The sequence below is a fragment of the Gossypium hirsutum genome, chromosome D11, assembly GCF_007990345.1.
Source record: "Gossypium hirsutum isolate 1008001.06 chromosome D11, Gossypium_hirsutum_v2.1, whole genome shotgun sequence".
Lineage (NCBI taxonomy): Eukaryota > Viridiplantae > Streptophyta > Magnoliopsida > Malvales > Malvaceae > Gossypium > Gossypium hirsutum.
The window spans coordinates 17,798,355-17,825,009 of NC_053447.1; the positions used below are offsets into that span (position 1 = coordinate 17,798,355).

Here is a 26,655-nt window from a genome sequence, read left to right on the forward strand (position 1 = left end):
AACAAGTGTGTGGCTTTATTCGGCAATTTGTTGAAGAAAATGTTTACAATCACATTGATCAGGAGACACATGCTCGAACATTGTGGGAGAAGCTTGAAAGCTTGTATGCTTCGAGGTCGGGCAATAACAAGTTATTTTTGCTGAAGAAAATGATGGCGCTGAAATATAAAGAAGGAATGTCTATAGCTGACCATGTTAGTGAATTTCAGAGTATGATGAATCAGTTGCTTGGTATGGGTGTCAAATTTGATGACGAGATTTTAGGACTTTGGTTGCTTGCTACTCTACCAGACTCTTGGGAGACCTTTCGAGTCTCACTCATTAATTCTGCCCCACAGGGTATTATTACTTTGGATTTGGCTAAGAGTGGTGTGTTGAATGAAGAGGTTAGAAGAAAATCTCAGGGTTCTACATCACAGTCCGAGGTGTTGGTTATCGAGAACAGGGGGAGAAACAGAGACAAAGATGGAAAGGGTAGAGATAAAAGCCGAAGCAAGTCAAGATCGAGATACAAGAATCTTGAGTGTCATCATTGTGGTAAGAAAGGTCATATCAAGAAATATTGCTTCAAGTGGAAGAAAGAGAACAAAGGTGGTGGTGATAAACACGACCGGAATGACGATGAAAAATCCGAGCGTGTTGCTACTGTTACTCGTGAAGATTTGTTAGTTATTTGTGATGAGAATTTGGTCAACCTAGCATGCGACGAGACTAGTTGAGTGATTGATACTGGTGCATCACTTCATGTCACGTCGAGGAAGGAATTCTTCACATCTTATACTCCTGGTGATTTTGGGGTATTGAAGATGGGTAATGATGGTTTGGTTTCGGTTATTGGTATGGGAGATGTTAGCTTGGTAAGTAACAATGGAACAAAGTTAACTCTCAAGGATGTCAGACATGCACCGGATGTCCGTTTGAATTTGATTTCTGCAGGAAAGCTTGATGATGAGGGATTCTGTAACACCTTCAGTGAAGGGCAGTGGAAGCTGACTAAAGGCTTCTTAGTTGTGGCTCGAGGAAAGAAGAGCTCAAATTTGTACTTGATGCAAGCTTTGACTTCTCGAGAGACGGTGAATGTGACACTGAATGACAACTCAACTGAGTTGTGGCATAAACGACTCAGTCACATGAGTGAGAAGGGGCTTAGCTGTTTAGCGAAGAAGAATCAACTTTCGGGTTTAAAGAATGCTACACTGAAGAATTGTGCTCATTGTCTAGCAGGAAAGCAGAAAAGAGTTTCATTTAGAAGCCATCCTCCTCATAGGAAATCAGAGTTGCTAGAGTTGGTCCATTCAGATGTTTGTGGTCCGATAAAAGTAAGATCACATGGGGGTGCACTTTACTTTGTGACTTTCATTGATGATTGTTCAAGAAAGCTATGGGTTTACACTTTGAAGTCTAAAAATCAAGTCTTTGAGGTGTTTAAACAGTTTCAAGCATCAGTTGAAAGGGAAACTGGGAAAAAGTTGAAGTGCATTCGTACTGATAATGGTGGCGAGTACACAGGGTCGTTTCATGAGTATTGTCTGCGACAGGGAATCAGACATCAGAGAACACCACCAAAGACTCCACAGTTAAATGGGTTAGCTGAAAGAATGAACCGAACATTGATTGAGAGAGTCAGATGTTTGTTGTCAGATGCAAAGTTACCAAGATCATTTTGGGCTGAAGCTTTGAATACAGTGACACATGTGATAAATCTGTCTCCTAGTGTTCCTTTGAAAGGTGATGTGCCAGATAGAGTTTGGTTTGGTAAAGACGTGTCATATGATCATCTACGTGTGTTCGGTTGTAAAGCATTTGTTCATGTTCCAAAGGATGAAAGATCCAAGTTGGATGCCAAGGCTCGACAATGCATTTTTATTGGTTATGGTCTAGATGGTGAGTTTGGTTATAGACTCTATGATCCAGTTCAGAAGAAACTCGTGAGAAGCAGAGATGTTGTCTTCATTGAGGATCAGACCATTGATGACGTTGATAAGACGGAGAAAGTGGATTCACAAGGTAGTGGTGACTTGATCGATGTGAATCCGGTTCCCCTAGACTCTTCACCAGATCTTATCCAGGATGATGTGCATGGTGATGTTAGTGGTGACCATCAGACTATAGGTGACTTTGATACTCCCATGGATGATGTTGTGAATGATCAACAACAAGCACCTATAGCTCCACCAGCAGTTCCACTTCGAAGGTCTTCCAGAGATCGACGATCTTCTGTCAGGTATTCTCCTGATGAATATGTTCTTTTGACTGACGGGGGAGAACCTGAATGTTATGAAGAAGCTATGGAGAGTGAATGCAAAGATCAGTGGGTTGAAGCGATGAAATACGAACTTCAATCCTTGCATGAGAACCATACTTTTGAATTGGTGAAACTGCCTAAGGGCAAAATAGCTTTGAAGAATCGGTGGGTTTACAGGTTGAAGCAAGAAAAGAAGTCTTCATCTCCACGATACAAAGCTAGATTGGTCGTCAAGGGTTATACTCAGAAAAAGGGGGTTGATTTTGAAGAAATATTTTCTCCGGTTGTGAAGATGTCCTCTATCAGAACTATACTGAGTTTGGCAGCTTGTTATGACCTAGAGGTTGAACAAATGGATGTGAAAACTGCTTTTCTTCATGGTGACTTGGAAGAAGAGCTTTACATGGAGCAGCCAGAGGGTTTTGTTGCACAAGGGGAAGAGGACTATGTGTGCAGATTGAAGAAGAGCTTGTATGGTTTGAAGCAAGCTCCAAGGCAATGGTACAAGAAGTTTGAGTCTGTTATGGGGGAGCAAGGCTACAAGAAGACTACTTCTGATCATTGTGTGTTTGTTAAGAGATTCTCTAGTGATGATTTTATTATTCTTTTGCTCTATGTTGATGATATGCTTATTGTTGGTCAGAATGCTTCTAGAATTGAGAAGTTGAAACAAGAGTTGAGTAAATCCTTTGCAATGAAGGATTTGGGGCCAGCAAAGCAAATTCTTGGCATAAGACTGACACGTGATAGAAAGGCCAAGAAATTATGGTTATCACAAGAGAGGTACATTGAGAAAGTACTTCAAAGGTTTAGTATGGACAAAGCTAAAGCGGTGAATACTCCATTTGCTATGCACTTTAGATTGAGTGTTAAGCATAGTCCTTCCACAGAAAAGGAGAAGGAAGAGATGCAGAAAATTCCTTACTCTTCAGCCGTGGGTAGTTTGATGTACGCAATGGTTTGCACGAGACCAGACTTGGCTTATGCCGTTGGTACAGTTAGTCGGTTTCTTTCTAATCCAGGCAGAGAGCATTGGAATGCAGTGAAGTGGATTATGAGATATCTTCGTGGCACTTCCAACATGAAACTTTGTTTCGGCAATGAGAAACCTGTTCTTGTTGGGTATACAGATTCAGACATGGCCGGAGACATTGACTCGAGGAGATCTACTTCAGGTTACTTAATCACTTATGCAGGGGGAGCTGTGGCATGGCAATCGAGACTGCAAAAGTGTGTTGCATTGTCCACCACCGAATCAGAGTTCATTGCAGCAACCGAAGCGTGTAAGGAGATGCTTTGGATGAAGAAGTTTGTGCATGAGCTTGGTTTTACTCAGGAGAAGTATGTCCTGTACTGTGATAGCCAAAGTGCTATTCATCTTGGTAAGAACTCAACTTTTCATGCTAGATCTAAGCATATTGATGTGAGGTACCATTGGATACAAGATGTTCTTGAAGCTAAGCTGTTAGAGCTTGATAAGATACACACTAATGATAATGGTGCTGATATGTTGACGAAGGCCTTACCAAGAGGAAAGTTTAAAGCATGTTGTTTGACCTCCGACATGGAGGCATTCCCCACATAGTTGGAGGGGGAGATTTGTTGGGTATGGGTCCCACTATGTGGGAAACCCATATTTTCTGCCACAATGTTTTGCCTTCCTTTTCTTTTGGTTTTGTCAAAAGCCAATTTTTGGCTTATTAACGTGGGAGTGGGCAGAAATTTCTGCAGAGAGCTAAAAAAAAATAGAGAGAAAGAGAATAGAAAAATCAGTTTTTCAAGCTTGGTGCAGCAGTGATCAACTCTTCGATCGAAGGTCCATCCGTGGTTCGATTGAGCTGATTTTTGGACAGCAGCTAGGTGATAAGGTGTTCTTGACTTTGTACGGTCGGATTTTTCATCCGAGTCTTGTAGCGTCGGAAATACCCATTTTTCAACAGCTACGTTTTTTGGTGATGTTCTCTCATTTTTCTCTCTTTTGCTAAAGATTACATGTTGTTAGCCTTGTCGGAGTTGAATGCTTGTTGTAGGCTTGATATTGTGATCTTGTAGTCGAACATTTGATGATAGTAGAGCTCTTTATCGGACTCTAAAGTCCCGTGGTTTTTTACCCTTGATTTAAAGGGGTTTTCCACGTAAAAATATCGGTATCTCTATTTATTTTTGTTGTGGTTGCATTAGTTGATTTGTGGTTGATTAAGGTTGCTAGAGAACATATCTTGTGCTATTGTGCTTGCCATAATTTTTGACAGGAGTTATAATGAGAGAAAGAACACCGGTTGTGCTTTCGCTTTGTTTTGGTTGTTCGGTTTCTTCCCAACAGTGCATTATTAGTCCATGCGCAATATGTTAGTAAATATTTGGCATCCGATTGAGCGTGTCACGATTGTAGATTGGGGGAGAAGATATTTTTATTTAGATCCAACTAGAAGTTGATGTGGAAAGAGTGGGAAGGAGGATGATGGACGTTTAACAATTATCTAATGTTATTTCATCAATGGGTAGAGAGATGATTCGATGCAAGTCTTGATATACTTTGTTGTTTGTTGGGTGCAAATTTACGATTTACTAAGTGGATTAACATCCTAATGAATTAACTTACATCTAAATAAATCTATTTCAAGTAAACAATAATTGAACTTAGTAAAAATGCTTGCAAATTCCTTCAAATTTATGCCACAATAAAACTTAATATAAACCAACATTTTATTTGACATAAAAAAGTATTTAAATAAAAAGAATAGAGGATAAAATAATTTAAGGGCCTTTTTAAATTTTAATTTTAGCCTTTAAAATTTTGATTTTCCAATTTGACATAGGCTCAAGATTAGAGCCTAAAACACAGGCATTGAATAAGTCGTCATTACCTGCAAATATCTTACACGTCTCTCCTCCCTGTTCCATCAATCATGCCGACTCACTCGTTTCTCACATGCCTAACCTCATTCTCCCTCCATAAATATTCCCTTACAACCTCTCCCTTTCAATCAAATCCCCAACATAATCTCTCTCAGAAACAAGAACAAAAGCAAAACTCTCCCTAAATCTTTTGTTTCTTTTTCTTCAGCAGTGATAATGGTTGAGCCTGCAACAGCAACCCAAGCAGCAGCTCCGGTGATGCCTCAGCTGAAAGATGAGCTTGACATTGTGATACCAACTATAAGAAACTTGGACTTCCTTGAGATGTGGAGGCCATTTTTTCAGCCCTACCATCTCATCATTGTTCAAGATGGCGATCCTTCAAAAACCATCAAGGTCCCTCCTGGTTTTGACTATGAGCTTTATAACAGGAATGATATCAACAAGATTCTGGGTCCCAAGGCTTCTTGCATTTCCTTCAAGGACTCTGCTTGCCGTTGTTTTGGTTACATGGTGTCTAAGAAGAAATACATTTTTACCATTGATGATGACTGCTTTGTAAGTTCTTTTTATTTTCTTTTTTTCTTATGGATCTTTACATTGCTCTGTTTGGAAATTTAGATACTTTTGATTTTTCTTGGATTGATCTTTTTAGGTTCATCTTGTAATAAATAAACAATTCTAACTATAATGGTTCATAATGAATAGAGAGGGGTTTGGGGGTCTCTTTTTAAGAATATAGGTAAATCACCATTCCTACTATACCAAACTATGGAACTTTGTTTATGATTAGGTTGCTAAGGACCCATCAGGCAAAGCAGTCAATGCACTTGAACAACACATCAAGAACCTGCAATGTCCATCAACTCCCTTCTTCTTCAACACCTTGTATGACCCCTTCAGAGAGGGTGCTGATTTCGTCCGTGGATATCCATTCAGTCTCCGTGAGGGTGTCCCAACTGCTGTTTCTCATGGCCTGTGGCTAAACATCCCAGATTATGATGCACCAACCCAGCTTGTGAAGCCTCTTGAGAGGAACACTAGGTTTGTCGATGCGGTTCTCACCATCCCAAAGGGCACCTTGTTTCCCATGTGTGGTATGAATCTGGCTTTCGACCGTGACTTGATCGGCCCTGCCATGTACTTTGGACTCATGGGAGATGGCCAGCCAATTGGTCGCTACGATGATATGTGGGCTGGCTGGTGCATCAAGGTATGTTTCCCATTGGAGTTTAGTTATTCGCATTGCTTTATGTTTGTTGTGCTTGATGAATGTTTATGGTGTAGGTGATATGTGACCATTTGGGATTGGGGGTGAAAACGGGTCTACCATACATCTATCACAGCAAAGCCAGCAACCCCTTTGTGAATCTAAGGAAAGAATACAAGGGTATATTCTGGCAAGAAGAGATCATCCCTTTCTTCCAACAAGCTGTGCTTCCAAAAGACTGCACCACTGTTCAAAAGTGCTATGTTGAACTGGCTAAGCAGGTGAAAGAAAAGCTTAGCAAAGTTGATCCCTACTTTGACAAGCTGGCTGATGCAATGGTTACTTGGATTAAAGCCTGGGATGAGCTCAACCCTCCTACTGCAGGATCCGTTCCCAATGGGAAAGCGGCTTAGACAATTTTCCATCACATCACATTTATTATATATATTATTCTATTCAACACAAAGCTGCACCATTATTTCCTTATAGTTTAAGGAACTATAAGGGTGAGTTTGGATGGGCGGTGCGTTTACCTGCGATTAGTGTAAAAATAATGGTGGCGGTGAGATTAGATACTGTAGCGTAAGATAAAAAGTAAACTAAATGCACCGCACCTAATCGCCCATCCAAACCCACCCTAAATGAACATCAATAATTTTTGTTTTTTTTATTTTTATTTTCTTCCTCACTAGATTTTGGCGGGATATATTATGTAATTTATCAACTTTATGTTATGAAGTTGCAGACATGAATAACATGTGTTAGTTGAATTAGCAGTTCTTCAATATTGTTTTTTACAATAATAAAGTCTAAATTTATACTTAAAATGAATTATAATTTATAAAATTTAAAATTAGTAATAATAAAATTATGTTTTAATCTTCTTTAAAGATAAAAAATTAATTTAATCTTTTAAAAGTTATAAAAACATAGACTATTAAAATAATAAAATAATATTTTTAATGTCGTAAAAATATATAATTTGATTTTTACCAGCTTACATGCCTTTGCAATGTTTTTCTTCAAAACTTTTTGAAACTTTTGTGGTCATTTATTGCATGTTTTACCATCTTAGAATCAGATTTTTTTTTAGCTTGATTTTCAAGCGATAACCTGTTTCTATAGAAAAGATAATACTAAAAATAATACAAGTAAAAAGCCCATATATAGATAGGTGGATGACTACTTTGCATGTGACAAGAATAAAAGCTTTGGATAAAAAACCTTACTGTATAGCCCAAATGTTAATTTTATGGATTAAATAACACAATGAATAGAACCAAGTGAAACTGAATATTATTATGCATTGCAGAGAATACATGTTTTCCTTGAACAGCCGTCAGTTATCCTGGTCATTAAATTCTACCCCTATAGCTTGGTCCCCTTGTGAACAAAAACATAAATATTCTAATATCTGATTTTCAGAAACCACAAATCTGCAATAAATTGCTTCAAAATTTAAATTAGTTCTCGAACAGAATACATTTTGCAAAACTGATCATAGTCGCACAACCATGAATTTCAGCCTCTTATCAAATTATGATAAATTTTAGGCAATGACAAGGCACTAACAATCAGAATGATACCAATTTGGCTTGACTACCCTCCTAATCTATGATTCTGCAACCGCATCATTGGACTTTTCAATCTTTTGACGCTTGGCATCGCGCTCACTATCTTGATCGTTGAGACATCCATTAACTGCCTCTTCACCCAAAAGAGATATGTGCTTGCTGGTGATTTGGCGACCTGCCCTAAGCTTTGGCCCCCAGTGCCTTTCAGGATTCGGGAGGAAGCGAGCAACCTTCTTAGCTTGTGCCTTGCTAAGGGATGCAACAGCTCGAGCAAAATTTGCCTGCCAAACAGAAGTTGAGGGGTATTAAAACAACATTTCCCACCTTCAATATCAAGTTGTACATGTTTAAGATAGGGAATGCGTGTGTTCACATGCATGAACATGAAACAAGGACTGTGGATACATAGGGAAAGAAGCATGCAACTAAAGAAAATGGCATCAAAAACTTACTTGAAGAATTGGTTCTTTGGAAAGTATCACACTTCCAGGCTGATCAGCCGGTTGAGCTTTCACTGGATGATTTTTAACCTGTAGGGAAAACAAAAACTTAAGAAACCATTTAATCACGTCTGTTAACTGCACTAGTGCATGAACCATTGAGGAGTTCAAAAGTCCAACAATTTAATCTAAGTTTAGTCACTTGTACTTTCTTCAGCCTGCACACCTACACAAATGGTGGAAATAAAGAAAAAACAGAAAGTAGCCCTTACCCAGCAGCGCATTATGTCCCAAATGACATCCATGGGAGCATCTGATTTTAGTCCCAATGGATTTACATGAGTTCCAGAAATTTGATATCCTGCATTGATGACAGCGGAGCGGAAAATAACCGCAGATGGGGAAGTGCATTTTAGTGTAGCACAGAGGTTGTGCAGACTCAAAAAGAGAGGAACATCGGGCAACTCCTACAAAGCACTTGCAAGTCAGGTAACAAACTTAAAAGAATCTCTAAAAAGAAAAAGATTTGTTCCTCAAATAGGTTTAGTCATATATATTGCATGAATTTTCGACATCTGATTGTTACAATTTACATAACCATCCTAACATCTAATGACATGTTTCCCTAAAAGATTGTAGCTGAACTTTCATGATTGAAATATTCAAGTCAATGGTCAATATAGAGCCTCACTTTTTATAGTTTAGCATAGAAAATGAGATGGCTCAGAGTTACACAGCTAAAACCTGAGAGGAACTAGTGTTCTAAGGTTGAGAAAGGGTAGCCCAAATGAAGTTACCAAGGAAAAAAAATGAATACCTCCGAAATTGTAGTCAATACAGCAGAGATGCGTTCATAGGCAGGATAACAATTCTTCATTGATTTTACATCTGCTAGTATGCTAGTTACCCAATCCTGATCGTGGATGGGAGCAGACCATATAGGTCCACCCATGTTAAATTTCTTCCCACAGTCACTACACTCTTGAGGGACAACAGGTGCAAAGCCTGGGAGATACCTCACACTGGTATTCTGGAAATTATAAGGTCAATGCAAGATAAAATTATTGTGCAATTCAAAATAAAGCCAAGTCAAAAATAATAGCCATTGATGTACAAAGCACAAATATGTCGCTATGGTCCCATCTTTGAAACATCATTACATACAGTAAATAACTTTGATACATTTCTTTTAATTATGTCTGAAAATTGAAATTATACTCAAAAAATAAAATTAAAAGCAAGCTTCCATTAATTAAGATAGAAAGGAAACCAAGCATCTTCATCTAAAAAAAGTTAACTAGAGGCATGAGCATGTCACCAATAGCAACACTAAGCAATTAAATGCTCATACATCAGGATGTTATTTTAATGATTTCGCATGTGCACATACACTATGACTCCGCTATGTAGAAGGCCAAATGATGTAAGCCATGTATACGTCAAAAACAACAAGGAGCACCAAATGCATGGTAAATCAGGAAGCACACCTTAGAAACAGTTCTCCCAATAGGCTGTAGATGAAAAGAATCGCAACCAATGCATTGATAGACATATGAGAGCTTAAGGGGAGTATTCTTCATTGCACTTGCAGAACTGCATTGAATGAATTAGCCTTCTGTCAACATTAAGTGAGAGCAACATTACTTAATAAACTAAATTAAAAGAATAAGCCACCTACGTGTATACACGAACAAAAACACGGACATAAAAGTCCATCTGAACAGAGAGAACAGGAACAATATAACGCTTGTACCGGTTTGCATGACTCTGCATTCAAGAAAGAAGAAATACAAATTATGGAAAAGAAGAAGATTGTTGTTGGCATTTACTTCTAAAAGAAAGTTTTCGGCTTATCGTTTAGGAGAACAGATTTCTATGACAAGGTGATATAGTTACAGGTATCTTTTCTAATGTCCTTCATCAACTAAAAGTAGTTCAAGTGAAAGAAAAAAGAAGTCCTAGAAGCCACATTCCTTTTGCAACAGATCATTATTGTTTTCTATATCATGTGTTTCAAATGCTAAAAGAAAGGACATCAAACTACCTCAATGCAGGCTAGGAGGATCCTCAAAGCCATTTCGTGGCAATATTTCCCTCTCAATGGGTATGATCCATATCTGTTTCCACATGCAGTTACAGGATGAGCTTAAATATTCAAGACCATAGTTCAAATGAAGGCAAAGCTACTACAATCTTACTTGGAATAGCAAACCTCCCCATTACCCCCACAAAGGACTGCCATATCAGTTGCAGTGCACATCAGCATGCCCCCATCCACAACAGATTGAACTGCTGAGTCCAGGAATACAGAAGGTGAACCATAAGGATCAAGATCAACCTGAAAAAACAGATTTAGCAATAAAGAGCATAAGCACAGCTCCCCTTGAATAGTGTGGCCAAGAAATAATACATGTTTCCCATTAATTATGAAATGTGGATAACAAATAACAGAAACAACTGACCAATTCCCAATTAAATAACACACTTCTCTTTTACCAATTATAAAATGGTATAGACAAAATGAATGCATAACAAGAACTATTTCTACAGAAAACAGAAATTTCCTACAAAATTTTATTTAAGCATACCAGACCAAATACTTATGCAGCAGTTGAGCATACATGCAGATTAAGATGTGCGTATAAAGTCACTTTATTATAAAATAAAAGATCCCGTACCACATCAAATTCTTTTGGGTGAGTAAGCATGTAAACACGAGCATCAGCAAGATGTGATTCCACTTTTGAACATGCTACAGAACCATTAAATTTTATGTTTCGCTGGCAAGCTTCAACTGCCCCTGCAAGTAGACACATATATTGGGAAATCTAAAAAGCAAGTAAACCATATAGGAAAAATCTGTTTGCAAATAGTAATATAAAGCATGAAAATGCATAGGAATCAGATAGGGAGAAAATGAAGGTCCTTCTAGGTCCAAAATAATCCTTCAAATAGCATATCATAATATCCAAACTACCTTTATCGTTATCCAAGGCAACAACTTGGCCAATCCCTTCTACCTCCCGAGCATATCTCAGAGCCCTTAACCCAGATGCTGACAAGGCCTATATAAACACCAGAAAAGGCATGCGGAAAATGAAACAACTAGCGTTGGGGGTAAAAGCATATATATTTACATTGGTAAAAACAAAAGATTGTGGAATAACCTCTAGAACTCTTGGTGGTTTGAGCTTCCCCCGAACTTTTCCCTCTATCTTAACTGGTTCTTCAGATGCAGTACATGGATCTTCATTAGGCTTCTCTTCAAGCCCTTGATCATTGGATTTTTCGATATTAATATCACAGTCATTAGGTTTATCTTCTACATCAGATGAAGAACCGTTCTTTTTGTTTCTTTTAGACAACAATGCCTCATGTTCCTGCTTCCGTTTTGATATAAATGTCCTCAGGACAGCAATGGACATGTCTCTGTTGTTAACCTAATTATTAATAGTGACTAATTAGGATCCCTACTAGAGAATAAGAACCAAGCAGTAAACAACTAACACTACAATTATACAGAAGAGGAAACAATATCCTACTCAAAGCATCTAAAAACAGAGTATACACTATACAGGTATTCAGTGAAAGCATTACTGAGAGAAAATTGTACAGTCCTTTCTTTTCTCGCCCTTTCCTATTAGCCAATCACGGCGCCATTAGTTCACACTATTGAAAAGAGCTTACAAATTTCAGAAATAGATTAACTTAAACGACCCTGCCAGTAGTCTTTCCAACAATAAATCATCAACAATACAAAAGTTTTTAGTCAAACCAAAAGCTTCCAATTAACTAAAAGTAAAACATGAAAAAATTCTAACCACAAAAACAATGAATTCAATCAATTTTTCACCGTCAATCAATTCATTCAATTAAGAAAAGGTCATATTTCTCATGAGAACCCATAACTAGTTTCCCTTAAATTAGCATATTCGTCGCAATAACGAGAAACTTTAATAAAAATAAAGGCTAAACCATCGACTAAAATCCATTAACATTCTAATAAGGGATGCAATAAAATAAAATAAAGTGAAACCTGAGTTTTGTTGAAAAAGACTTCATTTTTAGCATGCATAAGAATCTCAGCTTCTCCTTCCTTGATGATAGTGTAATCATTGAGATCCATCGACGTTGTTTCTCCTTTTACATGCAATAACAAAGTTATGGCTTCTTTTCCCTTTTCCTTTTGTAGTTAATTATCTTCTTTGAATGGTTTTGAAGAACAAATTTGAGTAGCAAATCAAATTCTTATTTTTATTTTTATTTTGGCTTTAAACTTGATTTCGGCGTTTGAAAGTTTGTGAAAGCTGCAAATTCATGAAAAGGAGGAGGCTTGTTTTTGTTTATATGCGTGCTTCGAAGTTTGAACTCTGAATATAGGATACCAAGTCCCACGGGAAACCCTATTTTATTTTTCTTTTATTTTTATTTCATGTTTAATTTAATTTGTTGATCTTTCTTCAACCCTAGACGCTTACATTCATAGTGTACGTTAGTATTTATTGGTAATTCTTTGCTAACATGAGCCCCGTACTCCTAAGAAATTATCCCGTAATAATTCGATCAAAACTTAAATTCATATCTAGTGCATTAAAATTAAGATTTAGCTAATTTATGGTTGAAATATTTGATGATATTCCTAAACCTTTCATAAATTACATCTCACGTGTGGACGTTTGATCGAATCAGAGTAAAAATATTTTGAGTGAATCGAGTTAGCGAATTATATTTTATTAATTTAAAAATTTTTCAAATCGAGTCAAGTGAAATTAAATTCGAGTTGAACCGAATCAAGTGAAATTGTTCGAGTTAAATTAAAAAATTAGACATGTCAAATTAAAATTTTGCTATAGTATAACTAATTTCATATTAGAGCATATAAATTTGAAACTATATATATTTGAAAACTTTTTCAAAGTAAAATAATAACAAAAAAATACTTTAGTATAAAAAACTTGAATTATTAGTTAACTTATTTAGGTCTCAAAATTATTGTTTAGAAAAAATTTAAATTTTAACTTTCTTTATATATTTTTTATAATTTTTTAAAAATTTTCATAATTTTTTAAAAATATAAATTTTGAAATTTTTATTAATATTTTGAATTTTAAAAATGATTTTAAATTTTTGAAAATGATTTTGAATTTCTTTTACCAATTTGTTTATTTTCAAAATTGATAAGACCAAAAGGTATTTACACCATTTTTTTTATTTGAATTATTCAAGTTATTCGAATTGTAAAATTCAACTCTACCCTAACTCGAAATTCGAATTACTTATTCAAATTGACTCAATTAACTCGAAATTTAATTTTTTTTCGAACCCTAAATTGCATTGTAATACAATCATTATCCTCGATTTGTAGTTCAATTTTTATATTTTTTTATTAAGTTGGGAGTTTATTATTAAAAATATAAAAAAGTTAATTTTTATATCTTTAAAACTCAAAAAACATTTATTATTAAATAATAATTGAGATCAAATTTTAGTATCATTTTTGTTCATGCTTGTTACATTGTCTAAATCTAACAAAACCAAAGCAAAGAAGTTTAAACTTGTATCGTAACTACTAAATGCTTCAAACTTTTTAGTGTAATTTTATTATTTGCTACATTATAAAAATATTAAACCGAAAATCAATCTCTTTAAAGAGTTCCTTATAGAGCTTATGCTGCAGTACTACTGCAAAAGCAGGAGTTGAGCAGAGCAGAGCAGCTCAAAATACAAAAAGAAACAGAATGATTTTGTTAGGGGTGAATGTTTGTTTGTAAGCCTTCCAATTATCAAGCCATACAAACTTTCAAGTTCCACCAACTCATACTAAACAAGCCTGTTATTTGAGTTCATGTTTTAATTTGAGTTTCTGCTATACTGTTCTAACCAATACAGTGGATGGATTTTGAATTGATTCACAATTATCCTACAATTCTAAGGTTGGTAATGAAGGTCACAACACGAAATTCGTAGCGACCAGTCAGCTCTTCATATTGCTGATGTCATCCTGATCGTCGAAACCACCACCATGAAGATGATGTTCCCTGCAAATCCAAAGAACAGACTGACATGTTACTCATCGAAACAAGTTAAAGCAGAGAATGAGTATGAAAGTGGAAATTTTATGCAAAGGAGCAATTAGGCAGAATGAAGCCCAAAAAGGAAAACAGTACCTCAGTCTCTCGCAAAGACGTGCTAAAGCATCTGCTCCAGTTCGAGAAGCAACATCCCCTATCCGTGCAGCATTTGATAAGGTCACACACTCTGCAAGCCTAAACTCGCAAAGTTCTTTCAAAGAACATGCATCAGTCAATACAGCGGAATGACCACCCCCAGCTGCTAGTTTTCGCACTTCACCAACACACCTACAATATAGAATTGTCATCTAAACAGAACACCATAAAAGTTGCAAAAGCCTATGACACAACAATTTGGCTATATTCATACCAGTCAACTGGTGAAGGATACCACGCATAAATAGATTTCTGATTTGCTGCCTGACCATAACTATTGTAACCCCATCCATTAATTCTTCCATCTCTCAAACAAATAAGTGTGTGAGAATGTCCACAAGCAACAAGCTGGACACCGGCGGGAACAACCAAAGCAGGGATATTACGAAAGAATGAATCATTAGGGTTGCATGAAAAGAATCCTGTTTGAGGGCCAAGGCCTAGCTGTCCTACTTGACCACCACCCCAGGCATAAAGTGCTCCCTTTGAAGTTAAAGCACATGTATGTACCCCACCACAAGCAACATCCTTAATGCATATACCATCCAGAGCAACTATTCTCCTTGGCAGGAGCTCTTTATCACCAGATTGAAGGGAACTGTGTCCAAGTTGACCCATGTTTCCTAGACCCCAAGTATAGCTGAAATAGAAAAGCAGATAATCATCAATGCTAAAATCTTTGTTGACGAGGAAGAATTCTCAACATAAGACTTTTAACACGTGATGAACAACATCTGTTTTGATGTAGTGCATGAATGCATGGTGATATACATTATGCATAGTGCTTGTAGATATGTTGCAGACTGGAACATGCAGGAATTTTAGATCCTAAAACACCATAAATAAACGCACCATGCAAGGAACTAATGTGGAGATAGCAAGCTCCAAGAAAAGCCTAACATGAAACTCAAGTATCAGATATATTCAAAATCTATAGACCACCATAATTGGAAAATACATGAAAACAAGCTCGTATCTTTTACTTCCTTTAAAGTACTAGCATTCATTTCATGGTATAACCTGAGGTAATAGACTTGCATATCACAATCTATCTCATTTCCATTGCATCCCATCTCCTCCAGGCTAATGTTTGAGTTGCATCCCATCTCCTCCAGGCTAATGTTTGAGTTTCACATGATAAACTATATCCAAACACTCATATAAAGCAACTAAGTTGTGTAAGGCTATACAAATTGTCAACCCCACCCCCCTACTTTTTTTTCTTGGCAAATGGAAAAAAAAGTAAGAGAAGCTAAGATGCAAAGCCTGTTAAACCTGGAAATATATAAACTAAAGAATTATGTCTCAAGGTGCTTTGATAATGGTAACCATATCCCCTTAAAAGTTCTTCTACTTCTTTCTTTTCCTCCTCGAAAGCCAAAATTAAGGAATGGAATAAAATCAATCATTTTTCTTCCATCTGTACAAGCAGGTACACCCTTTCAACAACAATTCCCCTCCAACTGGAACCTAATAACCCAAGTGATGTGGATAACCACAATTCTTATACTTAAACACAGATCTTATCTCCATCTAGTAAGTCCTTTGGATAACTTACACCTCGCCTTTTTCAGAAACAGCTGCAGTGTGGTACTCCCCACATGACACTTGGGTAATCTTCACAAGCTCAGGAGCCTCATCCAGGAACTTTGCATATGCATTTATCACACGAGCCCCCTGTAATCCTTCGGAAGTAACGCCTCTGCCTAGCTGACCATACTCATTATAGCCTGGTTTATCAGAACAGTGATAAATATCGATTAATAGGTGGCATGAAACTAGGATGGGTTCTTAAGTTTCCTTCCTAAATCTAGGTTCTGTCAAGAATGAGGTCTATAGGCACATTAATCGTTTGCAATAAACCTCAAATATATTTGCAAACTCCAGTCAGTAAATAAATCATGATATTGTGAAGTAGTAAGGCTTACCCCAAGCTTGTAGTAGGCCTTCCTCTGATAAAGCAACTACATGGGCTGCTCCACAGGACACTTGACGGATGACCTGTAATAATCAAATGCATATTAATCTCGTATAATAAAGCAATCAGTAAACAGCTTCAGAGAACCCGATCCTTGGTTAGAAATCATGATCGAAATATACATGGAAAAAGACCGGTTAATCAGGAAAAAAAAGGGTTCGCAGATTCAATTAGACACAATAATGAAGAATGGTGGAAGATTTGGCTGCTTAAGATCAGACCACATAAGCAGAAAGTTGAATGAGAAAGCTACAAGCTAAATTATATTTGTCTCAAACAGAAACAGAAAAAAAAATGTGCAAACTCCATGTTACAGAATTCAATTGAAGTCAATGGAGGGAGGAGTGATAAAGTTGGGTCCTTCTTCACTCATACTTGTGCATGTGTGTCATCAAAGCGGAGTTTCTATAGTGTTGGTTAGGTAATAGACAGATTCAAGGAACAACCTGCCAGCCTGAAAATCGACTGGAAAAGTCCGCTTATTTCTCTGCCAGGTCATGAGCTAGATAACATGTCAATATAGATAAAAGAACACAGATAATATTAGAAGCAAATGATACTGCAAAAGTATCCTAAAAGTTAGGTCACGACTTATTGAAGCAAAGCTATCTTCAGTTCACTCATTTATGAAGGAGATAGCAGGAACCTCGCATTTGGTTCTGAATAAACACTGGTCCCAGAGAACCAAAATGTCTAAAAGTGATTAGCATGAAGTTTCCTTTTCCTAGTCCTTGACAGGAAACGTAAATTTTAAATAAATAAAAGCCTCAAACTTCATAAACAGGACCTTGAAGAATTAAAGAAAGGTTCAAAAACAAAGAGCAACAAAATAATAACAGCAACATCTCTTGGGGTGAAGACATCAGGAATTCAAGACAATACCATGTTAGGAGTAAATGCGCCCCAAAATAAACGAGGTAAATTTGATCCCTGTAATCATATATGGAAAAGTAAGTGGAAAGTGAGATCAATATCAATTAAAAATCTAAAAAGCAACAATGATTCATTAACTATAAATTTCACTACCTGATTTTGTCCCCAAATCCAGAGTCTCCTTGTTGAGATGGTCCCATCATTTTCACGAGGTTCTGCAATAGCAGCTGTGCAATGTGCCCCACAAGATACAAATTTCACAAACTCCGTCTGCAATTGCTTTACTTTCTTTGAGTTTTTCCTCCCCTTCTCAGTACCATCTCCCAGTTGTCCAAACTCATTAGCACCTAGCAAAATGCATCAAATATAATTCTTCTTTTCCTGATATGAACATGCAAAAACAACAAGAAAAGCCACATCTTTGGCAAAGACTACTTCATTTATGTTTACAATTTTCAGTAGCACAACACCTTCACATATTTAATTATCAAAACAATCTATGCCTATGTTGTTCCAACTGTTCTTTTTTTTTCTTGAAGTACCGTGTCCAAGCATGTATGGAAATGCATATCAGACTATGACCCTCCAAGAACTCTCCAAATAGAAAAGACTTGAAAAAAAAAATGAATATACCTGTGTCGAGCACATATATGACCAATGACACTAAAAATAAATTCTCATTAACAAGGAGATAATCTACAATCAAATTAGCTATTACTAATATAATTCAAGCAATAAGAACAACCAAATCACCTCAAAGGAAACAACATAATACAAATGTTCACCACTAGACCAGCAGAATTCCAGCCGTAGGCAAAAAAAGTGGATAGCAAGATCGAAACAACCAGAGCAAAGGAGCAGACAAATACTAAAGGCAGGATAATGTTCAAAACTTGATGATAACAAAGAAACTTAAAAGAGAGACTTCAGAAATGGAAAACAAGCTCCAGAGGAAAAATGCCCAAAATCAATAGAATCAAATCAAACAGAACCAACCAATACAACAAAAACAGCATTCTCAAAATCCTCAAGAATCCAAGACATCAACAACAGAATTTAAATGGCAAGATAAATAACAACACACATCGTTTTCAAAATGAAAAAACAACTAATCAAATTCATTTAAATAAAACAAACAAACCCCACGTGAATAATGACCCATCTGAGGCCACCGCCGCAGTATGCTCACGGCCGCAAGCAATATCCAGCCAGCGGGAATTTGCCCCCGCCGGACACCCAAAGAGATCGGGCGATAGCTGTTTAGGGATCCTCAAGTGTTGTTCTTTCCCTCTCCTACCAGTCTGGCCGCTATGATTATATCCCCACACATAAATTGCACTCTTTGTTGGAATATTCTGAGAACGGGTCATCGTTTCACCCATAATTGTTTCAATGTCCATCTATTTACAAACAAATATTGAGGCAATAAATGAGAACAAGCTCACAACATTAAACATTTGTCTATTATACTAATTTCCATAAATTTAACAAAAAAAAAAGAAAATTAAAGGGGTTTTTTTTTTCAATCGAGGTTCATGACATTACCTTAGTTTGGTAGGTGGGAAAATGGAGGAAAGGAAAAGAAAAGTATGAAACCCGCACGAAAAGCCAAATGCTTTTAAGTTAATAAGGTAAAAAGGACAATGATGATGACATAATATGCGTTTGGTTTACGTGAAAATGCAGGAAAGGAAAGGAGACTTTAAAAAGAAAAGATTCTGACAATTTCTGGAGTCAATGGTCGCGTTTATAATTGGATAAAACTTTGATTAAATTCAAAAGAAAAGAGGAAACGAATTCGAGAGAATTTGATGAACGCACCTCAGTTTTGAGAATGGTAATTGAATTGAATTTTCTTGGATTAAATAGAAAAAATAAATTAGTAAATGGAGATTTTATTACAAGACAAAAGAAAGGCAAAGACAGTAACTTTTCTGGATTTAAGAGTTCCCGGTGGTGTTCCAGGAATATGGGAATCGAGTCGGATCTAGTCAGGTTGGGAAATTATGAAGGACCCGAATGTTCTAGGCCCAAGTATTCCGTTTTACAAAAAGAATCTTCTAGACACAAGATATTGTATAATGAAAATGAATAGTAAATCAATATTCTTTTATTATATTATTCGATTTAAAAAATTATAAATTTATTATTCGATTTATTTTTTATTTTTTAAAAGTTGAAAACCGTTATATTGCCGCTGACGTGATTGTTAACTTCAAAAAAGAACACCTTTTTTTACCCGAAACTACACCGTTTTGGGTATTTCCATCTCCAAAATCCACTCTAACCACAATTTCGCTCGTTTTTCCAACGAACGACTTATTTAACTCCTTCGTTAACATCTCTTTCATCATCTCCTACATCCTCAATTCTTACGAGTTCCCCGACCACGTCGTCGCCGCCTGCAACTTCTCCGACTACTACTCCTCCATAGATCCAACCTCTAACTGCAACTGCGCTTGTTTCTTCTAGCCCACCACTTTCCTTCTGAGGGAACCGAAACAAAACCCTTTATTCTTTCAACTAGAAAACCATCTTCAAGATCAAATTCAAAGGATTACTCTTTCTCAAACCAGATTCAAATCCCTTATTTCTGATCCCAAATATCATATAAAGCAAACTCCTCTCCAAGTTCTTTATCCCTTCCATTCGCATCTAAAGATTCCCCACATTTTCCTACAACACCCAAATTTCATCTAATCAAAAAATTTTCAATAAAAACAACTAACACGGTAAAAACCCATCATTCCATTACGATAAAAAAATAAACAAATAAAAATCATTAAAAAAACAATGGCTTACAGATCCATCCAACTTAAGGGAGTGAAGGAAGAATCGGTATCCAGAAGTAGACTGGAATTTAATCGACAGAGGCGGGGACTCGTGGTAGGGCGTTTGCTGTTGAAAATGCAAAGGATAGAATCACTACTTGAGATAAAAACTGCGAGAAGGAGGTTTTGTCGAAAAAACGGCTGGAGTTGAGATTGGAGTGGATTTTGGAAGATGGAAAAGGAAAAATTTCTGAGATGGAGATAACCAAAAACGAGTAGTTTTGGCTTTAAAAAAAAGTGTTTTTTTAATTATAATATGACATGGAAATTATGTTAAATAAAAATAAAGGTTAAAAAACAAGATAAAAAAGTAAAAGGATAAGTGGAGTGAATATTTTGTAATTTTTAAAATTAAATAATTTAATAAGAAAATTTCTAATAGCCTGTTGACCCTTTATGTTTTCTATTTTTTTATTTCATAAATTAATGTCTCCTTTTAAATAGGGAGAAATCTCGTTTACATAATAAATAAATTTACTTTTATGACTCATATAATAAACAAATTTATTTTTTTGACTCATACTTTTATATAACAAACAAACTTACTTTTATGACTCATATAACAAACTGTACTAATATCAGAAGTGAGGATCAGTTCTTCTATCATCTTTGCTTTTTCTTTAGTTATTAAAAATGATATTTTTTAAGAGTTTTTTAGTCTCTACAAATGAGTTTAAGTATGACAAGTATCTTGTAGGATGAAGTATAATATAAAAATAAATATAATATTTGTCATTTCCTTAATTTATTTGTGGAATCTGAAAAACTTCACAAATGATATATCAAATAATTATCCGTGGAGCTATTCTAATAATGATTTTATCATTTTTGTAAATTTAAATATATGGAGGAAAATATTGAAAAAAGGAGTAAAAAGAGCTAATTTATTGATTATTAGAAACAAATATTAAAAAAATTAGTTGAATGATAAATTAAGAGTTTTACTAATGCAATTGGTTCGGATTCAAATCTCATCATATGCATATTTTTATTAGTTTTTTTTAAATAAAAAAAATAAAATATTCTCGAATAATATAACTTATATTAATTACGAAATGATATTTCTATAATTTTCCTAACCAAGTTACTTATTTAATTGAGAATGACACTAACTCAATTAAGAGCTTAAATAATATTACAGATAAAATAAATAATTGATAGTGTTGTACTATCAACTATGAATATGATAAAAGATTTAGGCCTCGTTCACAATTGAGATTGAAAGCAATTTTTAACCCAAATATTGATTTCAAACCAAAAAAAAATTGGAAAGCAAGCAACTTTTTAGAGGGGATTTTAATCCAAGCCAAAATTTTAATCTTTTATTTTACATTATATCTAAAATTAACATTTTATCTTCTCAAAAGTACTTTTTAATAAGGGTAAACTACTAAAATAGTCACTTTTGTTTACCTCAAGTTACATTTTAGTCACTTATGTTTGAAATGTTACGTTTTAGTCACTTACGTTATCGCGTTGTAATATTTTAGTCACTGGACCGTTAATGGTAAGCTGACGTGACACGTTGAATCATCGTTTCGAACAAAAATTTTAGATTACTTTATACAATCGGTCTCCATATTTTTTCGTTTTGAGCAATTTATTTTTTTCTTTTATTTTCTTTTAACTTTCTTTTATTTTCTTTATTTTCTATTCTCTTCCGCTTCTCCCTCTGTTTTCTCCATTCTCCATTTCTTTTAACGTAATTTTTCTATGTTTTCCATTTTTTAAAACTAGTCCCTATACTTTTACTTTTTTGAATAATTTAATTTTTTTTAGTGAGGTGAGCTTGTGGACTAGTTTTAACAAATGGAAGACATAGAAAAACTACGTTAAAAGAAATGAAGAAGAGATGAAAACAGAGGGAGAAGCAGAAGAAAATGGGAAAAAAAAAGAAAAAGAAAAGTTCAAAGAACATAAAAGAAAGAAAATTAAATTGCTCGAAATGAAAAAAATATAGGGACAAATTGTAGAATTTAACCTAAATTTTTTGTTTGAAATGATGATTTAACGTGCCACGTCAGGTTACCATTACACCGTTAACGGCAATTAACGGCTCAATGACTAAAATGTTACAACAAAATAATATAAGTGGCTAAAACGTAATATTTCAAACATAAATGACCAAAATATAATCTGAAACAAACCGAAGTAATTATTTTAATAATTTACCCTTTTAATAATAACGGTAAACACTATCAATTTTTTTACTTGACAATATTAATGGTAAACTAGCTGTGAAAGAGTAAAGTATTAGGAGCCCAAAAGGCCCAAAGCAAAATGTCCCCTCATTGAAATGTTAGACGTTAAGCTACAGCAGTATTGGGAATGGAGAAATACAGAGCTGGGCTACAAAAGTATGAAGGCCCAGGTTGGCTATAAATGAAAATATGACCGTCTTCTAAAACAGAATTTTTTACCTATCAACTCTACGTCTCTTTCCGTCGACTTAAATATGGAGCTTTATAATTCATCGTTTATATCCTTGCAGGGCTGAGTCTCCAGATAACCAATAACAGCCTCCCACTCCTAAAAGCTGTCATTCTACTTCATGCATTTTCTTAAAAAAGTTAACAGGGGAGTGATTTGGCAAAAGAGGTGAGCTTGTGAATGGTGTGGGAGAGCATACCACACTTTATTATTTGCACAAGCAAATCAAAGTTTTAAGCTTTACATCATAATAATGACATGAGGACTTTGGAATGGAAGAAACAAGACGGTGAAGGCTAACCAAAAATCTATCATCTCCCATTTACGACACCATTTAATTTCTTTTATAAAAACAATGATTTTGAGACATAATTGTTGACTTGAATGGAATGTCTCGCAACTCTTTTTTTGTTCCTTTCAGTTTCTGGCAAAGCATGAGATCATAATATCCATATAATTACAATATATTTATAGGATACTACTTCTAGAGCTTACCTTGTCTAGTAAGAAACAAGACAAGAGTGCATGTGTTTCTGTTTCTGATACCCGTGAAGGAAAAATGCAAGCTTTACTCAACTCCGCTGCTCTTAATCTTAAATTATTTCTTTCCGAACAATCTCAGTCTTGAATGTAAAGTCTGAAAGGAATCAATTATTATGATGTCCTACAACTCACATGCACAGTTTGGCAAAATAACATTGAAAAACATCTGATCTAAGACTTTTGGCAATTGATTAATTTAGTTAATTTATTTTAGAAGTATTACAACTTTCATTTTCGAGTTTGACAACAATTTTTGTCATGGCATGAGAGTATTGAGACTGAGGCCACGTGAAATAATCCTTTTGTGGCCGTTTTAAAGGTCTCGTGAACCAACAGGGACCCCTGTTCATCCCAAAATGACCAAAATATTTTGGTTTAACTTATCACATTTTTAATCTTAATATCCCAATTATGATCTCCTTTGTTTTGTTTTTAAATAAAGAAGAAAATAGAAGTAGAGGGGGAGTTATTTATAAACACCATATCCTTGAAATAATTGGTATCGACAAACTTCCTAGAAAATAAAAAGAGGCTTGAAAAATGTGTTGGTTTTTCCTTATAATAATATTGTCCAGTTCCATAGCCATAGATTTGTCAGAGGGTAGCCATGCCCATCATCATCATCATCGGAAGAAATCTGCAGTTGTTGTTGGACGTGTGTACTGTGATACTACATGTTCCCAAGAGGAGTTCTCTAGGACCAGCCATTTCATTTCAGGTTTAACTCCATTGCCAAACTTGTATAAGGCTTCCATCTCCATCAGTTAGTCTGAATTGGGGTGGTTTTGTGTGCAGGTGCATCAGTTGCAGTGGAATGTAAAGAAGGGACTTCAAGGCCAGGTTTCGTGCAGGAAGTGAAAACCAATGAGCATGGTGAATTCGAACTTCGATTGCCTTTCTCAGTTAGCAGAAGGGTGAAGAAAATCAATGGATGTTCAGTGAAATTTATTAGAAACAGTGAGCCAGATTGTAATGTGGTGGCCTCAATACCAGCTTCGTCTGCACTCCGTCTGGTGTCGGGGAAGCATGGAACTCGTGTGTTTTCAGCAGGGGCTTTCAGCTTCAAGCCTCTAAAACAACCAAACCTGTGTAGAACAAAACCAAAAGAAGCAAATGGAGAAAAGGCTGTCCTTGGCCACCCTGAATCATTCTTTTTCCCTCCTCCCCTGTTTCCTCCGAACCCCTTTCAGCCTCCTCCGTTGCTTCCTCCCATACTGCCACCACCAGCTCCACTTATTCCAAACCCATTTCAGCCTCCTCCAGCTCCACTTATTCCAAACCCCTTTCAGCCTCCTCCAGCTCCTCTTATTCCAAACCCTTTTCAGCCTCCTCCAGCACCACCGGCTCCACTTATTCCAAACCCTTTTCAGCCTCCTCCCGCACCACCGGCTCCACTTATTCCAAACCCTTTCCAGCCTCCTCCCGCACCTCCAGCTCCATTTATCCCGAACCCCTTCCAGCCTCCTCCGGCACCTCCAGCACCTCCAGCACCATGGTTTCATCTTCCACCGATTCCAGGACTAACTCCACCACCATCGCCACCACCTCCACCTCCACCAACCTTTCCGTTTCCTCTTCCCCCATTCCATTTCCCACCTGTACCGCCTTTCCCTGGTATCCCCCCTGCCTCTGCCTCTACTTCACCAAAGAAATCCTCTCCTTAATTGTATACTATAAGTAATGATTCTCCACTAAAACCTATCACAATCTAGCCACTCTTCTGGTGATTATCAATTACATATGTATATCTTTTTTGTTCATTACGATTATAAATTATATATACAGTTAAATAATCTACCTAAACAGTGTGGGCTTTCTCTTGGTTGTTTGTTGTGTGATTGACTGTGCCATTGTCAATAAGAAGCTCCCGTGAATGTGACACAATTATTGTACTATATAATAAATCCAATCCTGGGGTCATCTCTGATTCCAACAGGTTTATTCTCTTTAGTCTAAAGTTCTTCTAAATCAGAACTTTTTTTTTCATTTTACGGCTCCAGCTTCTTCTTCTTTTTTTTTTTTTTAATTTGTTGAGCAATTACTATATTAGTGAAGCCTGAACTACGTAATAAATAAGCTAACAGCAACCACTAAACGAAAATGATAATCACGACATGCCATCACTAAAAACATGGAATTTTATTTAGTTAAATGAAAACAACGAGTGTCTTATTAACTTGAAAGATTGATAGAAAGAAGATACACGTTGCAGCATCCCACTCCAACTGTTCTAGGTTTACAAATAGAAAGCCTAGCTAATATATGATTAGCCATCTGGACACTGGTGTTGATTTCATTTAATAATGCAATCAAAAGAATATAGTTTTGTCTTGTACCTATATATATTTCCTCCATTCTCAGCCGATTGCTCAATATTCAGTAATGGAGACGACAATTAGGATGGTGCAGATGGAGACAGATGACATAGAAGTAGAAAATTAGGTTTTTTCTTTCTTACTTTTTGGCTGTTTTTGGCGGTTTGGTGACAAAAGAAATGCATCAGGAACGGCTACTTCTGGTTCTTTGGATAAGATGATGGATAAGCTCTCTCTGCTGATAGCAGTAAACAAAGATGGAATTATTTTTAACCTTTTTCCTATGCTTTTAGCATTTTAAATCTCCAATAACGAAGCATCATCAACATTAACCAACAACATACCACGCACCCGTCAATATAAATCATTAAAAGGTTCGTGCAAAATAACCACATCGGCATGCACATGCATAGGCCCAAACATTAAGCACAAAAAAGCTTACCCCTGGACTCAATTTTGTTGTCTCCTGGCTCATATATTTGCAACTTTTCCTGTAAAAAACTGAATGTACTCTTTGACCTACACATCAAAATCTATTCATGAGAAACAAATAATAAACATAGTGATCACTTTCATGCATGTATAGAACATATGCAATATGTACAGCCTTGTCTCTCTTTTCATCATTTTGAGGTATAAGGTCTCTCAAAATCTGAAACCTGCCACATAAAAAATAATGGATTTCAAATGTGAGAGCAATCTAGTTTCTAGTATTAACAAAAACAAGAGGGATGATATTGGTCATAAGTAGGAAAAGTTTACATGGTTGCTGAAACTTCAATATGACAGCAACTTAACGATAAATTGATCTTTTTTGAGAGTTTTCTTTATTCAGATGCAATTATGTTTAGCCTATTAATAGTTCGCACATCTGCGGAATAATGTGTATATGTTGAAAAAAAAAGGTCATACTAATGATCAATCATTAGCAGCTTAATCTACACATCAGATTTTATCATACTCCACAGCTTTATCCTTATTTTTTGATTTGGAGATGGAGAATTCGAAAGAGGCTTGTTGAGCCAAAATGCTTTGCTATTGACATTTTAGTTATACTAGGTTTGGTGTTATGTGATAAAATTCCAATCAGCAAAATACATAAACCAGAGTTAAATTTTAATATCAAATAA

General features: G+C 35.9%; 4 protein-coding genes across 7 annotated transcripts; 2 read left to right on the plus strand and 2 right to left on the minus strand.

The window, feature by feature from the left end:
* Positions 1-5,150: 5,150 nt before the first annotated feature.
* Positions 5,151-7,087, plus strand: LOC107901434 (UDP-arabinopyranose mutase 1). Its single transcript, XM_016827445.2, has 3 exons — positions 5,151-5,662; positions 5,898-6,317; positions 6,392-7,087. The coding sequence occupies exons 1-3, from the start codon at positions 5,321-5,323 to the stop codon at positions 6,725-6,727; spliced, it is 1,098 nt and encodes a 365-aa protein (XP_016682934.1). The 5' UTR covers positions 5,151-5,320; the 3' UTR covers positions 6,728-7,087.
* A 501-nt stretch (positions 7,088-7,588) lies between these two features.
* On the minus strand, positions 7,589-12,744 carry LOC107901433 (probable tRNA (guanine(26)-N(2))-dimethyltransferase 2). The gene is made up of 12 exons (XM_041106336.1): positions 12,365-12,744; positions 11,496-11,768; positions 11,306-11,393; positions 11,007-11,128; positions 10,527-10,666; positions 10,373-10,445; positions 10,007-10,095; positions 9,816-9,921; positions 9,146-9,358; positions 8,601-8,795; positions 8,341-8,418; positions 7,589-8,169 (listed from the first exon to the last, which is right to left on the minus strand). Exons 1-12 carry the CDS (start codon positions 12,452-12,454, stop codon positions 7,927-7,929), a joined length of 1,710 nt encoding a protein of 569 aa, XP_040962270.1. The 5' UTR covers positions 12,455-12,744; the 3' UTR covers positions 7,589-7,926.
* Positions 12,745-13,952: 1,208 nt separating this feature from the next.
* Positions 13,953-20,439, minus strand: LOC107901432 (ultraviolet-B receptor UVR8). Of its 4 annotated transcripts, none has more exons than XM_016827442.2 (10): positions 20,209-20,439; positions 19,646-20,082; positions 18,548-18,806; positions 17,560-17,753; positions 17,416-17,463; positions 16,484-16,556; positions 16,114-16,285; positions 14,770-15,195; positions 14,496-14,687; positions 13,953-14,366 (listed from the first exon to the last, which is right to left on the minus strand). In XM_016827442.2, exons 3-10 carry the CDS (start codon positions 18,804-18,806, stop codon positions 14,303-14,305), a joined length of 1,428 nt encoding a protein of 475 aa, XP_016682931.1. In that variant the 5' UTR covers positions 19,646-20,082; positions 20,209-20,439; the 3' UTR covers positions 13,953-14,302. The 4 variants fall into 4 exon arrangements, with proteins under 4 accessions (XP_016682931.1, XP_016682928.1, XP_016682929.1 ...); XM_016827439.2 differs by having other exon boundaries at positions 18,952-20,082; XM_016827440.2 differs by lacking the exons at positions 19,646-20,082; positions 20,209-20,439 and adding an exon at positions 19,228-19,501.
* A 3,178-nt stretch (positions 20,440-23,617) lies between these two features.
* LOC107912692 (leucine-rich repeat extensin-like protein 3) lies at positions 23,618-25,160 on the plus strand. The gene is made up of 2 exons (XM_016840994.2): positions 23,618-23,928; positions 24,006-25,160. The coding sequence occupies exons 1-2, from the start codon at positions 23,751-23,753 to the stop codon at positions 24,872-24,874; spliced, it is 1,047 nt and encodes a 348-aa protein (XP_016696483.1). The 5' UTR covers positions 23,618-23,750; the 3' UTR covers positions 24,875-25,160.
* Positions 25,161-26,655: the final 1,495 nt, after the last annotated feature.

Bases quoted from the DNA above. Each gene is read 5' to 3' on its own strand.
- LOC107901434 (XM_016827445.2), top strand. From the start codon at position 5,321: ATGGTTGAGCCTGCAACAGCAACCCAAGCAGCAGCTCCGGTGATGCCT. The intron at 5,663-5,897 runs GTAAGTTCTTTT...GTTTATGATTAG, and splicing joins CCATTGATGATGACTGCTTT to GTTGCTAAGGACCCATCAGG. The intron at 6,318-6,391 runs GTATGTTTCCCA...TTTATGGTGTAG, and splicing joins GGGCTGGCTGGTGCATCAAG to GTGATATGTGACCATTTGGG.
- LOC107901433 (XM_041106336.1), bottom strand. From the start codon at position 12,454: ATGGATCTCAATGATTACACTATCATCAAGGAAGGAGAAGCTGAGATT. The intron at 9,359-9,815 runs GTGTGCTTCCTG...TATAATTTCCAG, and splicing joins TTGGGAGAACTGTTTCTAAG to AATACCAGTGTGAGGTATCT. The intron at 8,796-9,145 runs GTATTCATTTTT...AGTGCTTTGTAG, and splicing joins TATTGACTACAATTTCGGAG to GAGTTGCCCGATGTTCCTCT.
- LOC107901432 (XM_016827442.2), bottom strand. From the start codon at position 18,806: ATGGACATTGAAACAATTATGGGTGAAACGATGACCCGTTCTCAGAAT. The intron at 15,196-16,113 runs GTAAGTTATCCA...TTTCTATTTCAG, and splicing joins GTTTCTGAAAAAGGCGAGGT to CTATACTTGGGGTCTAGGAA. The intron at 14,688-14,769 runs GTATGAATATAG...TCTATATTGTAG, and splicing joins TATCCTTCACCAGTTGACTG to GTGTGTTGGTGAAGTGCGAA.
- LOC107912692 (XM_016840994.2), top strand. From the start codon at position 23,751: ATGTGTTGGTTTTTCCTTATAATAATATTGTCCAGTTCCATAGCCATA. The intron at 23,929-24,005 runs GTTTAACTCCAT...TTTTGTGTGCAG, and splicing joins GACCAGCCATTTCATTTCAG to GTGCATCAGTTGCAGTGGAA.